The sequence below is a fragment of the Natrix helvetica genome, assembly GCF_964273705.1.
Source record: "Natrix helvetica genome assembly, chromosome: 5".
In the NCBI taxonomy this organism is placed as follows: Eukaryota; Metazoa; Chordata; class Lepidosauria; order Squamata; family Natricidae; genus Natrix; species Natrix helvetica.
In genome coordinates, this window is record NC_138551.1 from 6,795,761 (window position 1) to 6,812,826 (window position 17,066).

The 17,066-nt window shown below is 44.0% G+C and overlaps 1 protein-coding gene and 1 pseudogene across 2 annotated transcripts in view; one reads left to right on the forward strand and one right to left on the reverse strand.

The window, feature by feature from the left end:
• LOC309393802 (cytochrome P450 2J5-like) overlaps positions 1-17,066 on the forward strand; it is a 45,867-nt pseudogene that overhangs the window by 17,288 nt on the left and 11,513 nt on the right. The gene's annotated exons all lie outside the window — the stretch shown is intronic.
• On the reverse strand, positions 406-15,737 carry LOC309393650 (cytochrome P450 2J5-like; the record flags this gene model as incomplete). The annotated part of the gene is made up of 9 exons (XM_081956100.1): positions 406-620; positions 4,661-4,802; positions 5,576-5,763; positions 7,162-7,303; positions 10,363-10,539; positions 11,518-11,678; positions 12,193-12,342; positions 13,591-13,753; positions 15,567-15,737. The coding sequence occupies 9 exons, from the start codon at positions 15,735-15,737 to the stop codon at positions 436-438; spliced, it is 1,479 nt and encodes a 492-aa protein (XP_081812226.1). The 3' UTR covers positions 406-435.

Sequence of the window (17,066 nt, forward strand, 5' to 3'; positions counted from 1 at the left end):
ATGGCCTGGGTTTTTTTGTAAAAATGGTCCCATTTTTCATCAAAAAAATTGCATGCATAGCCTTATGAGGCTTACAGAGTGCTACTGGGGGCTGGGGTGGGAGTGGCCCATTTTTTTTGCTCATTTCTGCCCTCCCCAGCCCCCGGGAGCTCTCTGAAAGCCTCCATAAGGGTATGCATGGCCATTTTGGTGAAGGGGCAGGGCTTTGGGAGGCAAAAAAAATGCTGTATTTGGTGTATAAGACGCACCCAGATTTTCAGCCTCTTTTTTGAGGAAAAAAGGTGCATCTGATACTCCGAAAAATACGGTAGGTTGAAGACGTGTAGAGTAAATGGAGGTGGAAGCTCCAATTAAGAGAATAGGCATATAGGAAGCATTTAGCCATTAAACGTGTACTGCAGTTAGTTTAATCCTTTGTGTGGTGTTTTTATAAGTTTAAGATTTGTGGGGAATAGCACATATCTTGTAAGGCTGTGGAGGCAATGTTATTTTTACAACAGGTTTTTCGTTGAATCCCTTTACTCCTTCAGGCAACTGGAAGCTGAAGGCCCTCAAGAGGCTGGTCAGAAGGATGAAGATCTCAATTCTTGCCAGCTGCTCTCCCAAACATATACGTAGACCTGTAGATGAAACAAAGCATGCATAAAGGGGAAGATAATCTGTTCTCCAGAGTATACCCCATAAGCAAGGGAATCCCCTCGGCAGGATTTAACTCAAGATGTGCTTACTAGATGGGGGTGTCAAACTTGATTTCATTGAGGGCCACATCAGGGTTGTGTTTGACCTCGGGGGGAGATGACAGGTGTGGCCGGGGGCGGCGGGCGTGGCCAGCTTGACATCACACGCACATCGTGGTTGTTAGATCAGGGCCCCCGGCCACACCAATGAGAGGACAGACTCCAGTCGAAGGTAACAACAGCTCTTTATTCAAATCAAGTATCTACAATCCAGCAACTGTGGGGTCTGGCAGCTCTCCTTTTATAGGGAGCTGGCAGACCTCTCAACCAATCAGAGTAACCCTTTGTTCCTGCCTAAACGGCGGACCTGAGTGAAGACTACAGCAGTTTATATAAATATCTAACAGTGGTGGTCACAGGGGCATGCACAGGGGATGCAATGGGCAACGGCTCAACGCGTCCGCGTGCCCGAGTGTGGAACCCGGTCGATGTACCAGTTGATATGTGTAAGCAGCCAGGAAAACAGTCCACCTGGTCATACGTGGGGAAAGGGATACTGGTGTGGGTCTGTTTCCATCCAGCAGTCCCAGTAACGGCTTGTGGTCTGTCACAAGTTCGAAATCGCAGCTGTAGAGGTACTCATGGAACCGCTTGACTCCCGCTACAGCAGCCAATGCTTCTCTGTACAGTTGGCTATAGTTCCGTTCCGCGGAAGACAAGGTTCGCAAGTAGAAGGCGATGGGAGCTTTGGTGCCATTTGGCATTCTGTGGCTGAGGACTGCACCGACGCGTAAGGGTGAAGCATCACACGTTAAAACCAGTGGTAGGGTTTGGCTGTACTGGACCAGTAGAGAGTCGGTCGTGAGTAGGCCCTTGACACCGGCAAAGGCGGCGGCCTCGGAATGTCCCCAGGTCCATTTAGCGTTCTTTGCTAGAAGTCGGTGCAAAGGTTCAGCAATGGTAGCCTTCTGTCTGAGAAAGATGCTGTAGAAGTTAAGGAGTCCGAGGAAAGCCTGCAACTCAGTCTGATTTCGCGGTGTGGGGGCATCCTGGATTGCTTTTACCTTTTTGGAAGTCGGGTGGATTCCAGAACCGTCGATCATGTATCCCAGGAATTCTACTCTGGGCACATTAATTTGACATTTTTCCTTTTTCAGATGGAGACCCTTTTCTCGAATTCTGGTCAAAACGGCCCTAACATGTTTTAAAAGTTGCGCCTCATTTGCAGCCGATACTAAGATGTCATCGAAATAGGGTACGACTCCTGGTATCCCCTGCAAAAGCTGTTCCATGACGCTCTGGAACAGACCAGGGGCAATACTCACTCCAAATTGTAGGCGGTTGCATTTGAATGCACCCCTATGCATCACGATGGTCTGGGCCTCCGCCGTGGTGCCATCTACAGGCAACTGCTGGTATGCCTGTGCCATATCTAACTTTGCAAAAAAATTTCCTGGCCCTAGCGAATGTAGTAGGTGTTTTACTATGGGCACAGGGTACGCGCTTTCTTGCAGCACGACATTAATTGTACATTTACAGTCTGCGCAGATGCGGACTGACCCATCCGGCTTGACCGGGGTCACTATTGGGGTTTCCCAGCGAGCATGGTCGACAGGTTCTAGGATTCCTTGGCTGACCAGCTTGTCGATTTCCCTATCAATTTTAGGGCAGAGGGCAAAAGGCACTCTCCTGGGTTTAAGTCTGATTGGCGCGGCGTTGGGGTCCAAATTAAACGATATTGGTGTCCCCACATACTTACCGAGGCCGGAGCTGAAGACATCCTCGAACTCCTTAAATATCGCCTTGGCGCTGCTGTTCTCGACGGCATTGATGCCTGTGACTTCCAGACCCAGGGCTTCAAACCAGTCCAGTCCCAGGAGGCTTTGCAGCGGTGCACTTGCCACGGTCACGGGCAGCTGGGCTGTGATGTTTTTGAACTGGACCTGGAAGGTGCCTTGACCCATGATGGGGACCCTGTTTCCCTGGTAGTCGCGTAGCAAGATGTCTGGTGTACGTAGCTGGCGCTTTTTGAGACTAGGAATAGCCTTTTTCATGGTTGACCAGGAGATGATGATCAATGACGATCCTGTGACGACTTCTAGCTTGCATGGAGCGGCCTCAAGGAGGACAGTGAGTTTCAGCTTTTTGGGCCGCTTGGTGCGGACTTGCCCTATCGTTGTGAGATAGTTCTCAGTGGTTCTCTCTGGGCGTACTCTCTCTGGTTGTACTCTCTCTGGGCTGTCTCCCTTGGTTCTCTTTCTGGGTGCCCTTTGTTTTTCCGCCAAGCCCCTGGGGTGGGCTTCTGTTGGCGGTAAGATGGAGGCTGCCGCGTTGTGGCAGGGACTTCGCTCCGGCACACTTTTGCGATGTGCCCCATTTTGTCGCAGCGCTGGCAGGTAGCGTCCCGGAATCTACAGGTAGACCGGGGGTGGTTCCCTCCGCAGCTTGCACAGGGCGGCAAATGGGAGTCGAATTTTCACGCCGGTTTTGTGCGGCTGCTATGCATGCGGTGGCTGTCTTCACACTCGCTATCCTCGGTCTCTTGATCGGTGGCCTCGTGGTGAACGCGGGCCTGACAAGTACCGGATTGGGGTGCGTTGTGCTGGCGCTGTAACGTTTCAGTGGATCTGTCGGCTGATTCCGATGCTCTGGCCTCGTCGAGTGTGATGTGCAGAGTTAGGTTGGATTCTGCCAACAGATGTTTCTGCAGAGGAATGTCCCGCACTCCGCAAATAAGATGATCCAGGATGTGTTCGTCCAGATTTCGGAAATCGCAATACGTGGCCGCCTTTCGAGAGCTGCGACGTATTGGTTGATGGTTTCATATGCCTTCTGATTCCGCATGTAGAATTCATGTCAGCGGACATGGCGGGAAGGCTTGGGTGCGTAGTGCGTTTGCAGCGTCTGTTGTAATGCCGTCCATGTTACTGTCTGGATCGGGGTTGGTTCCGATAAGTCCCTGGCCATTTCGAAAAACTCCCAGCCGCAGTATCCCAGGAACATGTTCTTTTTCCGGGAGTCCGGTACTCCCATGAGGTCATTTGCCTCGAGGAAGCACTCGAACCTCAGCATGTAAGATTCCCAATGTTCGGCCACTGGTTCGTATGGGGTTGGAGGAGCGTGCATCGCCATGTTGTCCTGCGGTTTGAATTTGCCGCTCTGAAATGGCTGCCGGAGTTCGCGCCGATTCCCCGGGCTGGATTACTTGCTGGATTGTCTGGTTGTTCGTTCTTCGTCCTATTTGCCTCTCAATCCCATCTTCGTCGCCAGTGTTAGATCAGGGCAATGAGAGGACAGACTCCAGTCGAAGGTAACAACAGCTCTTTATTCAAATCAAGTATCTACAATCCAGCAACTGTGGGGTCTGGCAGCTCTCCTTTTATAGGGAGCTGGCAGACCTCTCAACCAATCAGAGTAACCCTTTGTTCCTGCCTAAACAGCGGACCTGAGTGAAGACTACAGCAGTTTATATAAATATCTAACAGTGGTGGTCACAGGGGCATGCACAGGGGAGCATGCACATTGCATTTTGGGGACCCATCTTGTACATTCCTTACAAAGCTCTACTGGGTATGAAAGCCATTTTGGTCTAGCGGTTAAGGCACCAGGTTAGAAACTGGGAGGCTTTGAGTTCTAGTCACACCTTAGCCCTGAAAGCCAGCTGGGTGTTCTGAGGTCAGTCCCTATCTCGCAGTCCAGCTCACCTTACAAGATTGTTGTTATGGGGACAATAGGAGGAGGAGGGTATTGGATATATTCGCCATTCGAGTAGTTTGTAAAAATAATAAAAATGGTTTACAATAAAGAAATAAAACGAGTATTTCTTCATACGTCACAAATTCCCTAAGGCGAATTTCGGACTCTTCGTTTTGAAACTGGAAGGAGTTAGGAACGCTGGTTTTTTTTTATTCAGACCATGATGATCCCAGAGGATCTCAGGGGTGACGATGGTGTTGGGAACCTGTTCGTTATCTTGGATTTACCTGTTCCGAATGCTAGGAACTCTTTCCGTTCAACGAACTTCCCCTCCTTGTCTAAAAAGTGATTTGGGTTGAATTCCTTAGGTTTCTCCCATTGTTCAGGATCTAGAAGAACAGAGCGCAGGTCGGGGATAATAAAGGTCCCCTGTAAAAAAAAAAAAGGTTAAACAGAGCGGTTCCATAAGGGAAACAGCAGAGAAGTTCCAAGAATATGGATGAAACATTTGCTCCAAGTTTGACCTTTATGGACCCATATTTCTCTTACGGGAAAGAGAAGCGTGCTCTCTTCCTTAGCATGATCTGTGGAGCTTCCAGAAGGAGGTGTATGGTAAAACGTAAGTGGTGAGGAGTATGCGGAATTCAGTGGGGGGGGGGTAAAATAGGCCCAGTATTTGTCGGTACTGGCAGGGCAGGATGGTGGTGGTGGTGGGAATAGACAGGTGTATTTCAGTGTCTCTGAGGTTGCTCATAAGGACAAATGCCTGTGGGGCTGCTGTAGTGACTGTGACTTTGACACTGGGTCATAAGTAGCTTTGGGAGGGGGGTATGTTGCAGTGGTGGGAGTCAAATAATTTAATGATTAGTTCTCTGCCCTAATGATTGGGTGGGTGGGCGTGGCCATGGTGGGTGTGGCCAGGGGGTGTGACAGGCAGCACTCGGCCTCCTACACCCCCCTGGGAGCAAAAACGGGCGACAGAGGGGGATGGGGGATTCCTGGAAGGGGTGGGGCAGGATGGGGCGGGGCCAGCCAGCAATTTAACAACCAGTTCGTCCAAACTGGCCCGAATTGGCTGAATCCCACCAGTGGTCTGTTGTAACTTTGAACAGTTGTTAAGCGACTATAAGTTGAGGATTTCCTTTATTCTGCTTTTCCTTCTATGTTGGAGTACTGGCATGCACCCTCGCCACATTTCTCACCTTTGGAATGTGGTATCCCCTCATCTTCACGTCCTTTTTACTTTGTCTGGAAATCCCAAATAGCAAGGCGTACTTAAAACGCTGCATTTCATGAATCACGGCATTGGTGTAGGGAAGATTCTTCCGATCCTGATAGGAAATTGACCGTGAGAAGCCAAACACATCTTCAATCTCCTTCTTGACTTTCTCTAGGAAAAAAAATGATGGAGATAGAGGCTTCATTTACAATATCGTGATTCACTTATTTATTTTCTAATATTAATCCTCAGTAGTACTGTAGAATAGCCTTTGAGGCCTATAAATGTAATCCCATTCTCCTTTTGAGTGTCATGAAGACGGATTAAAAATGCATTTTCTTAGCAATGATTAGAACTGGTCCAAATCGATGCAAATGGTTGATTTACTTCAAAGATTCCATTGAATCTCCTTTAGTAGATTCAGTTGTCCGAATTCAGTCACAACCAGTTTGGAAATCTGATTCAGTTAAAAAAAAAATTAACAACTGTCTTGAAAATATTTTTTCAAGCAACCAATTTTTTGCTCCAGCCCTCTTGTGTCAATTGGCTTTCTACATTCAAGAACAAGTCCTGAGAAGAAGTACTAAGCCTGAAAATCCTGGTGGATTTTTACATTTAAAGTGTGTTAGAGGTTTCAGATCTGTACTAATTTCTACTTTTTGGTTCACCACTCAGAACTTTACTGAGGACATCAAAGAAGGCTCTCCATATGTATATCCTTGATTTCCACTAATCCTTCTAAACTCATGTTTGTGATTATACATTCAAAAATTCACCTAGGAAATTATTATGAAGAACAGATTCAATTTATTTTTCAATAACCATTGATATTTCAAATAATTTTAAATGACTCCTATTGTGTAGTGGGTTTCAGTAGGCAAGAACCAACCAGCAGAGATACAACATTTATTGATGCAAAACTGGAACTGAGGAACTGCAGGCAAATCCTTGTAATTTATACCCTGGGGCCCACAGGGCAGGGGTCAAATCCAGCAGGTTCTGGAGAACTGGTAGCGGAAATTTTTAGTGCTTTGTAGAACTGGCAAATGCTACCTCTGGCTGGCATCAGATTGGGGAGGGAATGGGGATTTTGCAGTATCCTTCCCCTGGAGTGGGGAGGGAATGGGAATTTTACAGTATCCTTCCCCTGGAGTGGGGAGGGAATGGGGATTTTACAGAATCCTTCCCCTGGAGTGGGGAGGGAATGGGGATTTTGCAGTATCCTTCCCCCGCCACTCCCACCAAGCCACGCCCACCAAGCCACACCCACTGCCACATCCAACAAGCCACACCCAGCCCACCACATCACCCCCATAGAACCGGTAGTAAAGAAGTTTGAATTTCACCACTGCCACAGGGTCTTAACCAATCGTAATACTTGAAAAAGCCCGCCCAAGTGTGAATGTTCTGCGTTTCCCTCCAAAACAGTAAAGGTTAACAGTTAGGGTCATCTAAAGGTTAGTTTCCCTTCAGCAGGGCTTAACACAATATATATTCAATACATAACAATCCCTGTGGGTTTTAGTTCCTGCGGGTGGCTCTTGCTCCCACTGCCCAGATTTCTCTCACCTTGGATGTCAGGATGACTTGACAAGAGGATCAGTGCCCACTTCATAGAAACAAATGTTGTATCTGTTCCAGCACCAAAAAAATCATAAATACACTGAGCCAAGTTTTCTTCATCGTAGGTGGAGTCGGGGTCATTCTTGCTCTGACGTTTAAAATGTGAAAGTGAAATTTATGATGAATTCTTTCTTTGTTTTGATTTTTTTTTTTTTTTTTGCATAAACACACAAAAACACAACACAAAGAATCCTCTGGATTCCCCTCTGGAATGAGCTGCCCCGCAACTTCGCATAATCTCTGACCTCCGGTCCTTCCGACGCGCCCTAAAAAGTTGGCTTTTCCAGCAAGTCGGCCTCGCCTGTTAATTTTAATTTTATCTCATTTTTTAAAATGTTATTGTCCTATTAATTGGGTTTGTTTTTTGGATATGTATCTAATTTCCTTTTAACTTTCGTGATGTGTGTTTTTTAATGTTGTATGCCGCCCTGAGTCCTTTGGGAGAAGGGCGGCATATAAATCCAATAAAACACAAACTCAAACTCAAACTTTCTTTACATACTATAGAAAGTGTGTCCATTGGTTTACGACAAGCTTTTGTGCATCTCTTCCACAGTCATCACCTATAATTCATATCAAATCTTATATTTTAAATCAAATATATTTATAGATATTACTATCATCATACCTCAATTTTCATTTGACTATAATTGTTTTAACGTCCTTTTGCATAGAATATTCCAAAGTTTAAAACATAACCACATAATGGCATTTCGTTAGCTATTTCCAATATCATCCAATAACATTAAATCCTTATGACCTATTCTAAATAAAAATCAATAATATTTAGTAACCAAGTTTCTAGTCCTCCTTTCCAAATCACTGTTTACAATTTATATCCAACTTCCTTTTATTAAGCCAATACATATGTATACGTTATTATCATTATCATTATCAATCATTTATTTGACTATGTCCATTATCATAACATTTTTTTGACCTAATACTCAAAGTTTAACTAGATTTAATTTAATTTTTTATTATTAGCTTTTATGTCATAACAAAATTTCTAATCTTCCTTTCATAGTCACCATTTACCATTCATATCCAATTAATTCCTATCAAACCACTACATATGTAATTTATGATGAATTCTACGCAGCTTTTCTTTGGTTATTTTTGCTTCTGTGTCGCAAATCATGAGAATAAATATGTTCTTGGTAGTTGTATAGGAAAACCAATGTAGGAGGGTAATAATTATAGTGGTAGATTTATACTTAGTAAGACTCTGTGTTAAAGTAAGCCAGATTTAAGAGAGGTTTGGCTTTGGAAGAACTTCGATGAGTATCGTTTCAGTTTTTAGTTGGTTACGTCAGTAAATGTTTGCATGCGTAACTGACACTAGTGCTGCCGTCACATCGCCATTTGAAACCGCCCAAAAACGCAATGTGCAGAGGCCAAAAACATGATGCACGGAGGCAGCGATCGGCAGCAATGTGCTATGGTGATCCCCATAGCCTTGAATGGGTCTGAAATGGAGCATTCAGAGGCCAAAAATGTGAGGCATGGAGGCTAAAAACACGAGACATGGAGGCGGCGATGATCTGTGGCAATCCCTGCAGCCTGGAACAGCATTCCAGAAGGCTGATCCACTTGCCAATCAGCCGCTCATGCTGAATCAAGCTGCAATAATGTGCTAAAGCTGACCTGGCTGTTCGCTATTTGTTGCAAGGACACTAGCCGGATGAATAGCAAAGGATGCTAGTAGGCAGAGACAGAATTTTTTTCTTGTTTTCCTCCCCAAAATCTAAAGTGCGTCTTATACTCTGGAGTGTCTTCTACTCCGAAAAATATGGTATATACAAACAGATATTAATCACTGTCCATTTTGAATACATAGCGGAAAGAGGAAGAGGAAACGAGATTGATATTATATGGTACAAAACTGTCACTGAATCTAGATATTCTGCTTTGGATACTACAACCCCCCCACCCCACCCCTGAAGGTAACAAGGAAAAGAAGTCACAAAAAGGATGTGTAGCATCCCAGATAACACTGTACGGCGGACCCTACTCAAGCATCGCTTATATGGCCTGTTCTGGATAGAAGGAAGTGAACCACCAACTGTCTTTTCTGCCATCCTCACCACTCTCTGCACAGCCTTCCTGTCCAAAGCAGTAATGCTTCCAGACCAGAGAGTAACACAATATGCATAGGATGCTCTCGATCATCCCTCTATAGAAAGTGGTGAGGGCAGGAGATAGAACATGTACTTTTCTCATGCAACACAGAAAATGGAGGTGAACCTGTGCCTCCTTCATCAGTGTCTCACTGTTGAGCAACCAAGCTAGCTTCTTGTTAGTTGCACACCCAGAAACCCGATGCTGCTAACCACCTCCACAGGTGAATCATTAATACACAGTAACAAGTAGTGTATTTTTCAGAGCATAAGACGCACTGTCGCCCCCTAAAAGAGAGTGAAAATTTGGGTGGGCTTATACACTGAATGTAGCCCCACCAACCCACCGTTCACCCTCCCTTTGGCCTCTGCCTCCCAGCAATTTTGCAGAAAACAGGTAAAATGGGGCTTGCAAAGGCTGCAATAGGCTATAGCAATCCCTGCAGCCTGAAACAGCTGACGATTGGGAGGTGCTCTTAAACTGAAAGTGAAACTTGCTGTTTGCTCCACGAGGCAAATTGCCAGGAGGCGGAAGCAGATTTGTTTTCTTGTGCTAATTAGACAGTTTTCTGTTTGCTGCCAAAAGGTAAGTCAATAACTATAAATGCCTATAGAATGTTCAAATTATTAGACTTATTTTTTAAGAATGCTGTATTATTGTTCTAGACAGCTTAACAAAATGAAGAAGCTTTTTAAAATAAATGCTTCATCTGAAGAGGCCCAGTGCTATTGTATCTTCTTTTAGACAGCAGAGAATAACTATAGTTCCAAAAAGCACATCAATTTTAACAGCATTTGTACAAATACGGTCTGAAATGTAACACTGTATACAAACAGTGTATATTGTCTGTACTGTTTGCTGTTTGTTGCAAGGAGGCAAATTGCCGGGAGGCAGAAGCAGATTTTTTCCCCTTGTTTTCCTCCCAAAAGCTAGGTGCGACTTATACTTTGTAGCGGCCTATACTCCGAAAAATACGGTAGCTCTTTTGTTTCCTTGCCCATGTATTGAACTACAATAAACCCATACCTTCTCCATCTCAAGAAGATAGTAATCAATGAAATCTTGTGGCTCATGGAGTGAGCCGGATTCCTTGTGTTTCTGTATTTCTTGCTTTGCAAAGGAAAGGATCCAGGCTGTAGCAGCAAAGGCTTTCTTGTGAGGTCCTGGGAGGTAGTTCATAAATGGGGTGAACAAATCATACACCTACCAGAAAAAGAAGAGGAAAAGTTATTTATTTCCCACCACAATTACAGAAGACTCTCAGCAGCTGATAGAACAGAAGTAATCTAATCGAACAAAAAAAAATATTGTAAACAGATTAAAACATGGTAAACAATACACAGTAGTGTCAAATTTTAAAAGTCCTCAAGACTTTCTTGAGGGCATATACCAGTGACGTGCGGTGAGGTTTATGACTGGTGAGGCTGGTGACGTCATCAAACCGCGTGGTTGCTCCGATCGCACGGGCTCAGCCCAAATGGAGAAGTTTCTCTTCTCAGAAATGTCAGAAAGGGACAAATAGGCTGCCGCAGCTCCACTGAAAAGACATTTCTGAGAAGAGAAACTTCTCCTTTCTCCTCCTTCCCCCCCCTTCTAGCACTGATGATGTTACCTAGGCATTTTTTGCATCGGGCGAACCCGGGATCCTTGTAAGGGGAATGGGACCACGTGTGCAGGCGGCTCCTCAGCAGCGCACAGCCTCAGATTAGCACAGCCACGATCCCCTTCCCCTGCACACGTGGTCCCATTCCCCTCCTTCCTAAGCCAACATGAAGGGGACCACGGCTGCGCTGATCTGAGGCTGGCATTGAGGAGCCGCCTACACACGTGGTCCCAATTCCCGTGCAAGGACCCCGAGCTCGCCCGATGCAAAAAATGGCGAGATCGGCACACTTGGGGCTGCTGCTGAGATGTCCAGGGAGGCTAAACCAAGCCGCAGGCCTCTCCCAGCCACTTTTACGGCTTCCCGGAGTAATTTTTTTTATTTTCATGATGAGAGCGGTGAGGCTCTGCCTCCCCTGCCTTCCCTGACTGCACATCACTGGCATATATATATACTGGGGAGAAGAGTACATTTGATGATTTGCAAGGCTTCCTCCAAGTCTTACATGACCATGAAAATACTGATGGAAATATAGGTTTGGGGGGGAGTTTTGTCTCTCTTGTAGAGAAATGACTCACCACATGAAAAATGCCACTAGTGAATTGCACAACAATACCAAGGGATTGAATTAACTTCTGGAAGTTTTCATCATCAGGAGCAAACTGGCATCCGAAACTCAAAGCGCATATGACGTTAGAAACTGTGTTTAGTACAGGAAACGAAGGGTCAAAAGGCTCTCCTGCAAATGAAAATATTTTATACTGAATGTTTAGGGAACAGGACTTCTAAGGGGATGAAGGAAAAGAATTTGGAACTAATTGTTTGAAAAATAGAAAAATCAATTCGAATACACAGGGTTTTTTTTAAATGCTCAGAATCAGAGGTGATGGTCAGCAGGTTCTGACCAGTTCGGGAGAACTGGTAGAGGAAATTTTGAGTAGTTCAGACAACCAGTAAATATTACCTCTGACTGGCCCCGTCCCCATCTATTCTCTGCCTCCCAAGTCCCAGCTGATTGGGAGGAAATGGGGATTTTGCAGTATCCTTCCCCTGGAGTGGGGAGGGAATGGAGATTTTATAGTATTCTTCCCCTGCCACGCCCACCAAGCCACGCCCACCAAGCCATGTCATTCCCACCAAACCACGGCCACAGAACCAGTAGTAAAAAAAATTGAATCCCAGCACTGCTCAGAATGGAAATGATTTCTGCAGATAGGGGACTTGATGCATTGTCATTACCCCAAATGACTTACCTTTTGTTTCTCTAAAGACGTCTACCAGTGTCTGAGCCACGTCTTCTATTTGATGCTCAATGCTTTTCTTTCCCAGGCCTAGCTTCCGCAGAGAAGTGAGGCCAATGTGTCGCTGCTGTTTCCAGGTGTGGCCATTGGAGAGAATAATTCCTGTGGGCATCAGCAGACAGTGAGGTTATTCCTGATAATATTCATGTTAAAATATGCTTAGCTCTAGTTGTTGCCAAACCTCTCTCTGGATTTCAGGTGGAAATATCTAGTCACAAGCAATGGTTATTTTCTCTAGTCAATAATAACTTTATTAGAATAGACTAGAATAACGGAGTTGGAAGGGACCTTGGAGGTCTTCTAGTCCAACCCCCTGTTTAGGCAGGGAACCCTACATCACTTCAGACAAATGGTTATCCAACATCATCTTAACAGCTTGCAGCGTTGGAGAATTCACAAACTCTGGAGGCAAGATGTTCTACAGTTGTTAATTGTTCTAATTATCAGGAAACTTATCCTTAGATTTAAGCTGCTTCTCTCCTTGATTAGTTTCCACCCATTGCTTCTTGTCCTGCCTTCAGGTGCCTTGGAGAATAGCTTGACTCCCTCTTCTTTGTGGCAGTCCCTGAGATATTGGAACATTGCCATCATGTCTCCCCTAGTCCTTCATTTCACGGATTTACTTTTCATAAACCAAATGAAATCAGAGATGATGTTTCCCCCTTAAAATATTTTCTTGAATGTTTAGTTATGTGGGATTATTTCAAGGCATACACATATTGTGAATTTGTAAAACAAATGGAGGTAATTTTCAGAATGGATAGGTCAGAGATGGGTTGCTCCCAGTTCGGCCCGCTTTGCTGAACTGATAGTGGTGATCTGGACTGGGTCACAGAACCTGCAGCGACGCAGGCTGGCCATGCCCCTGAACCAGTTCCCTGGTCTCTTCTGCCATTGCCGGCATGTTTCTGTGCATGCGCAGAACAATTTTCAGTCAACTGCACATGTGCAAGCAATGCACATTGGGCGCGAAGCGAACAGGTGCCAACCGGTACAGGAACCCACCCCTGGGATAAGTGATCAGTGAGGGTAGATTGATCGTATATTTGAATGGTCAATACAGAATTAATGCCTTTAGGTGGATTGGTCATATAGAGAGAATCAGTGAAAATCAAGTGTGCAAAACAAATGAAGGAAGAGGGGAGACCTCAAAAGGAAGTGAAAGATGGAGAAACTTGTATTGGAAGAAGTTGGTGAGATCATCAGAAGGTGGATTAAGCAATGTTTATGCCTTTAAATCATTTTGTTTATTATGTCTTACTCTTTTCCCCCTCTGTTATGAATAATGTCATCACGAATTATAGTTGTGTGATGGTTTTTGAGATATAATTCCTTAGAATTTGCACCTACCCTTTCCTTTTCCTAAAGCACTCAGGAAAGGATCCTCTGGCCGATCAGAGAATTCTTCGGAGAACCTGGTCATTTCTTCTTTTACAGCTTTGAATCCAGACAGCACTACCACAAGGTAAGGTCCGAGCCACATGGAATATATATTTCCATATCGTTTTACATGCTGTCATTGAATCAAAGATGAGAAATATTCAAATCAAACAAAACTGGGTAGGTGCAACTGAGATGCTACCAACAGTTTTCCTAAACCCTGAATTATGCAATTCTCTGCACTTCAGAATTCATTCTCTCTCTCTCTCTCTCTCTCTCTCTCTCTCTCTCTCCCTCCCTCCCTCCCTCCCTCCCTCCCCCCTCCCTCCCTCCCTCCTTCCCTCCCTCTCTCAGATTCCTGCCAAGCCCTTCTCTATCTACTTTTAAAAATTCTCCTGGGATGTTTCTTTCTCTATGTTTCTGCCTGAAACCTGCCATCTCCTATCTCTTGGCTCTGTTTCCCCTTGCCTTAGATGAAAGATGGTCTTCTTATGCCGACTCCTCCTGTGTCTGACAGAAATGTGAACTGGTGGTTGTTTGAAAGAGCTTATTCATAAGTCCCATCTTTTGAATACTACAGTTTGGGTGGTTTTATTCTTGTTTTTAATTTGTTTTTATCTACGTCTCTTTTATATGGCTCTACGGCTTTTATTCGTAGACCGCACGGAGTCACTTAGATAAAATGGGCAATGTATACATTTGATAAAAGAATAAATTAAAAAATATTAAATTATAAGAATGGAATTTATAAGACTAGACCTATAATGTTAGTGTTACCAGGTAGTCCAGACAGGGAACATGACCAAATAATTTAATTCTATTTTCTTGTAAAGCTATGTTAATAGAATCTTAGAATAGAAGTCTGAAAGAATAGGTCTCCCCCTGGCTCTTTTACAGTCTGAGAAACTAGGATGGGTAACCTCTGAGTCTCTTGTCCTGCTGCTGTCTAGATCTGGGTCATATTCTCTCTTCTCTGTCCATTCCCTAGGCAGCATTTCTTTGCCCCGTCTTCCAAAGACTTTCACACACACCATTTCACCTATGGCTCATATAATTGGTTGTATTTGCTGAAATACAATCACACTCGTCTCAACCAAATAATCTGAACAATGTACAACATAAAAACTATAATAGTACAGAATGAATATATGTATGTAAGTATGTATGTATGTATGTATTGTGTCACAACCCCTGGTACGCCCAAATATGGGAGGGAACAGACTGTTTCCCTTTGTCTGTCTTTCGGCTCACTCCAGGAGACCATCCAGGCAGAAAACAATATTTTTAATGTTGCCTTTGTTATATTTGTGTTGTATTTGTGCTGATAAATAAATAAAGGGAGACTAGTATAGATGTATTTCAAGCTATTTAGCTCTCATCAGCTAGCCATACCCTTACTGGGATGTGAAGCCCAGGTTCAAATCCCAGTAAGGGTATGGCTAGTTGATGAGAGCTAAATAGCTTGAAATAGATCTATATTAGTCTCCCTTTATTTATTTATCAGCACAAATACAACACACACACACACACACACACACACACATATACTAGTCTTGTCCTTCCCATGTAAGATTCTTAAAAATCTTACATGGGAAAAGACCCGAATACAACAAGACCAGCATACCCACACCCGTGAAAATCTATGAATATATATATTCTCTTTCTAGCGAAATTGGTTACATAATCAATGTTTTATTGGTAAGATTGAACCAGAATCTGCCTGCCAAAAATTCACCTCCTGCCCTGTGAAACGATGGAAAGCAGGTCTCCACTTTAATATTCTGGCATGATGAGGAAAAAAGTCAAGTATCATCACTATCACTTCATTAAGTTCCCCATCATGCAAGAATATTGCCTTAGGATAATATAAATTAGGTTAATAAAATCCATAATTATGGTGCAAAGAAAATAATTAAAATTATGGTTGATTATTTAGAATGAAATACCTGAAGCAAAGCATCTTCTTGAAGCCCAATCCCGTTTGCCAACATGGTCCCAAAGAGAGGTAGAGCCAAAGGACCGGGAGGCAAATGTCTTTGGGTCCAAAATTGTCTCAGGAAGAAGAGAATCAGCAGAGCAAGCAGCAAAACAAACAAAATTATTCCTATTGTCATCATTGTCCTTCTAGAACTTTCTCTCTGATGCTTCCAAGTTGATCCTGAGGTGATTGTTTCCTTTTATCTAACACGTTTTGCTTTTCTTCCTGGGTTCTGTACTTCCTTGATTGGAAAATAATAGCAACGTGCCTTTTGATGATCTGTGTAATTAGCGATGGAATTTGGTCAACAAGAGATTACCACATTCATTCTCCTTACTTCTGACCATGTGCCACTTAAATAGCAGAGGAAGAGAGGGCTTTTTAAAAAAAATCAAGGGCATGGAGGGAGTGTGAGAGTAAAAGCAGTTAGGGAAACAAAGTCATGTATTGTATACCACCTACAATCACTTTGGTGAATGAGACAATTTCTAAATAATAATAATAATAATAATAATAATAATAATAATAATAATAATAATAATAATAATAATAATAATAATAATAATAATTATTATTATTATTATTATTATTATTATTATTATTATTATTATTATTATTATTATTATTATTATTATTATTATTATTATTATTATTATTATTATTTTATTTGATTAGCCGCAACCCTCTCCCGAAGGACTCGGGGCAGCGTACAATCAAAACAGATAAAATACAAATAAAGACAAACATACATACATAAAGAACAAAGACATATACATGTGCATGGAGGAGGTAGACTCATAAGTGAAAGACAATTAAAAAACACAATTTAAAATCCCATTAAATAAAATTACTGAATTAAAAAACCCATCAGGAGCGTTATGAAGTTATGATTGAGCCAGGCCAGCTATTTGGAATAGGTGGGTCTTGAGCTTTACACGGAAGGAGCGGAAGTCAGTAGTGGTCCTAATATCCGGGGGGAGGTCATTCCACAGGGCTGGGCCCGCCACAGAGAAGGCTCTGCTCCTGGGCGCCGCCCCATGACACTGTCTGGGTCGTAGGGATGTATGGGGCAGAATACGATCCCGCAGGTAACTAGGTCCTGAGCCATGGAGCGCTTTAAAGATCGTAATCAAAACCTTGAAACGCACCCGATAGACCACAGGAAGCCAGTGCAGCTCGCGCAGGAGAGGTGTCACATGGGAGTACTTAGTACTCCCCATAATCACCCGCGCGGCCGCATTCTGGACCAACTGCAGTCTCCGAGTGCATTTCAAGGGAAGCCCCATGTAGAGAACGTTACAGTAGTCCAGGCGAGACATCACCAGTGCATGGGTGACTGTGCGTAGGGCGTCCCGGTCCAATAGGGGGCGCAATTGGCGCACCAGGCGAACCTGGTGGAACGCCCCCCTGGCCACGGCTGTCACATGGTCATCCATGGACAGCCTGGCATCCAGGAGGACTCCCAAAT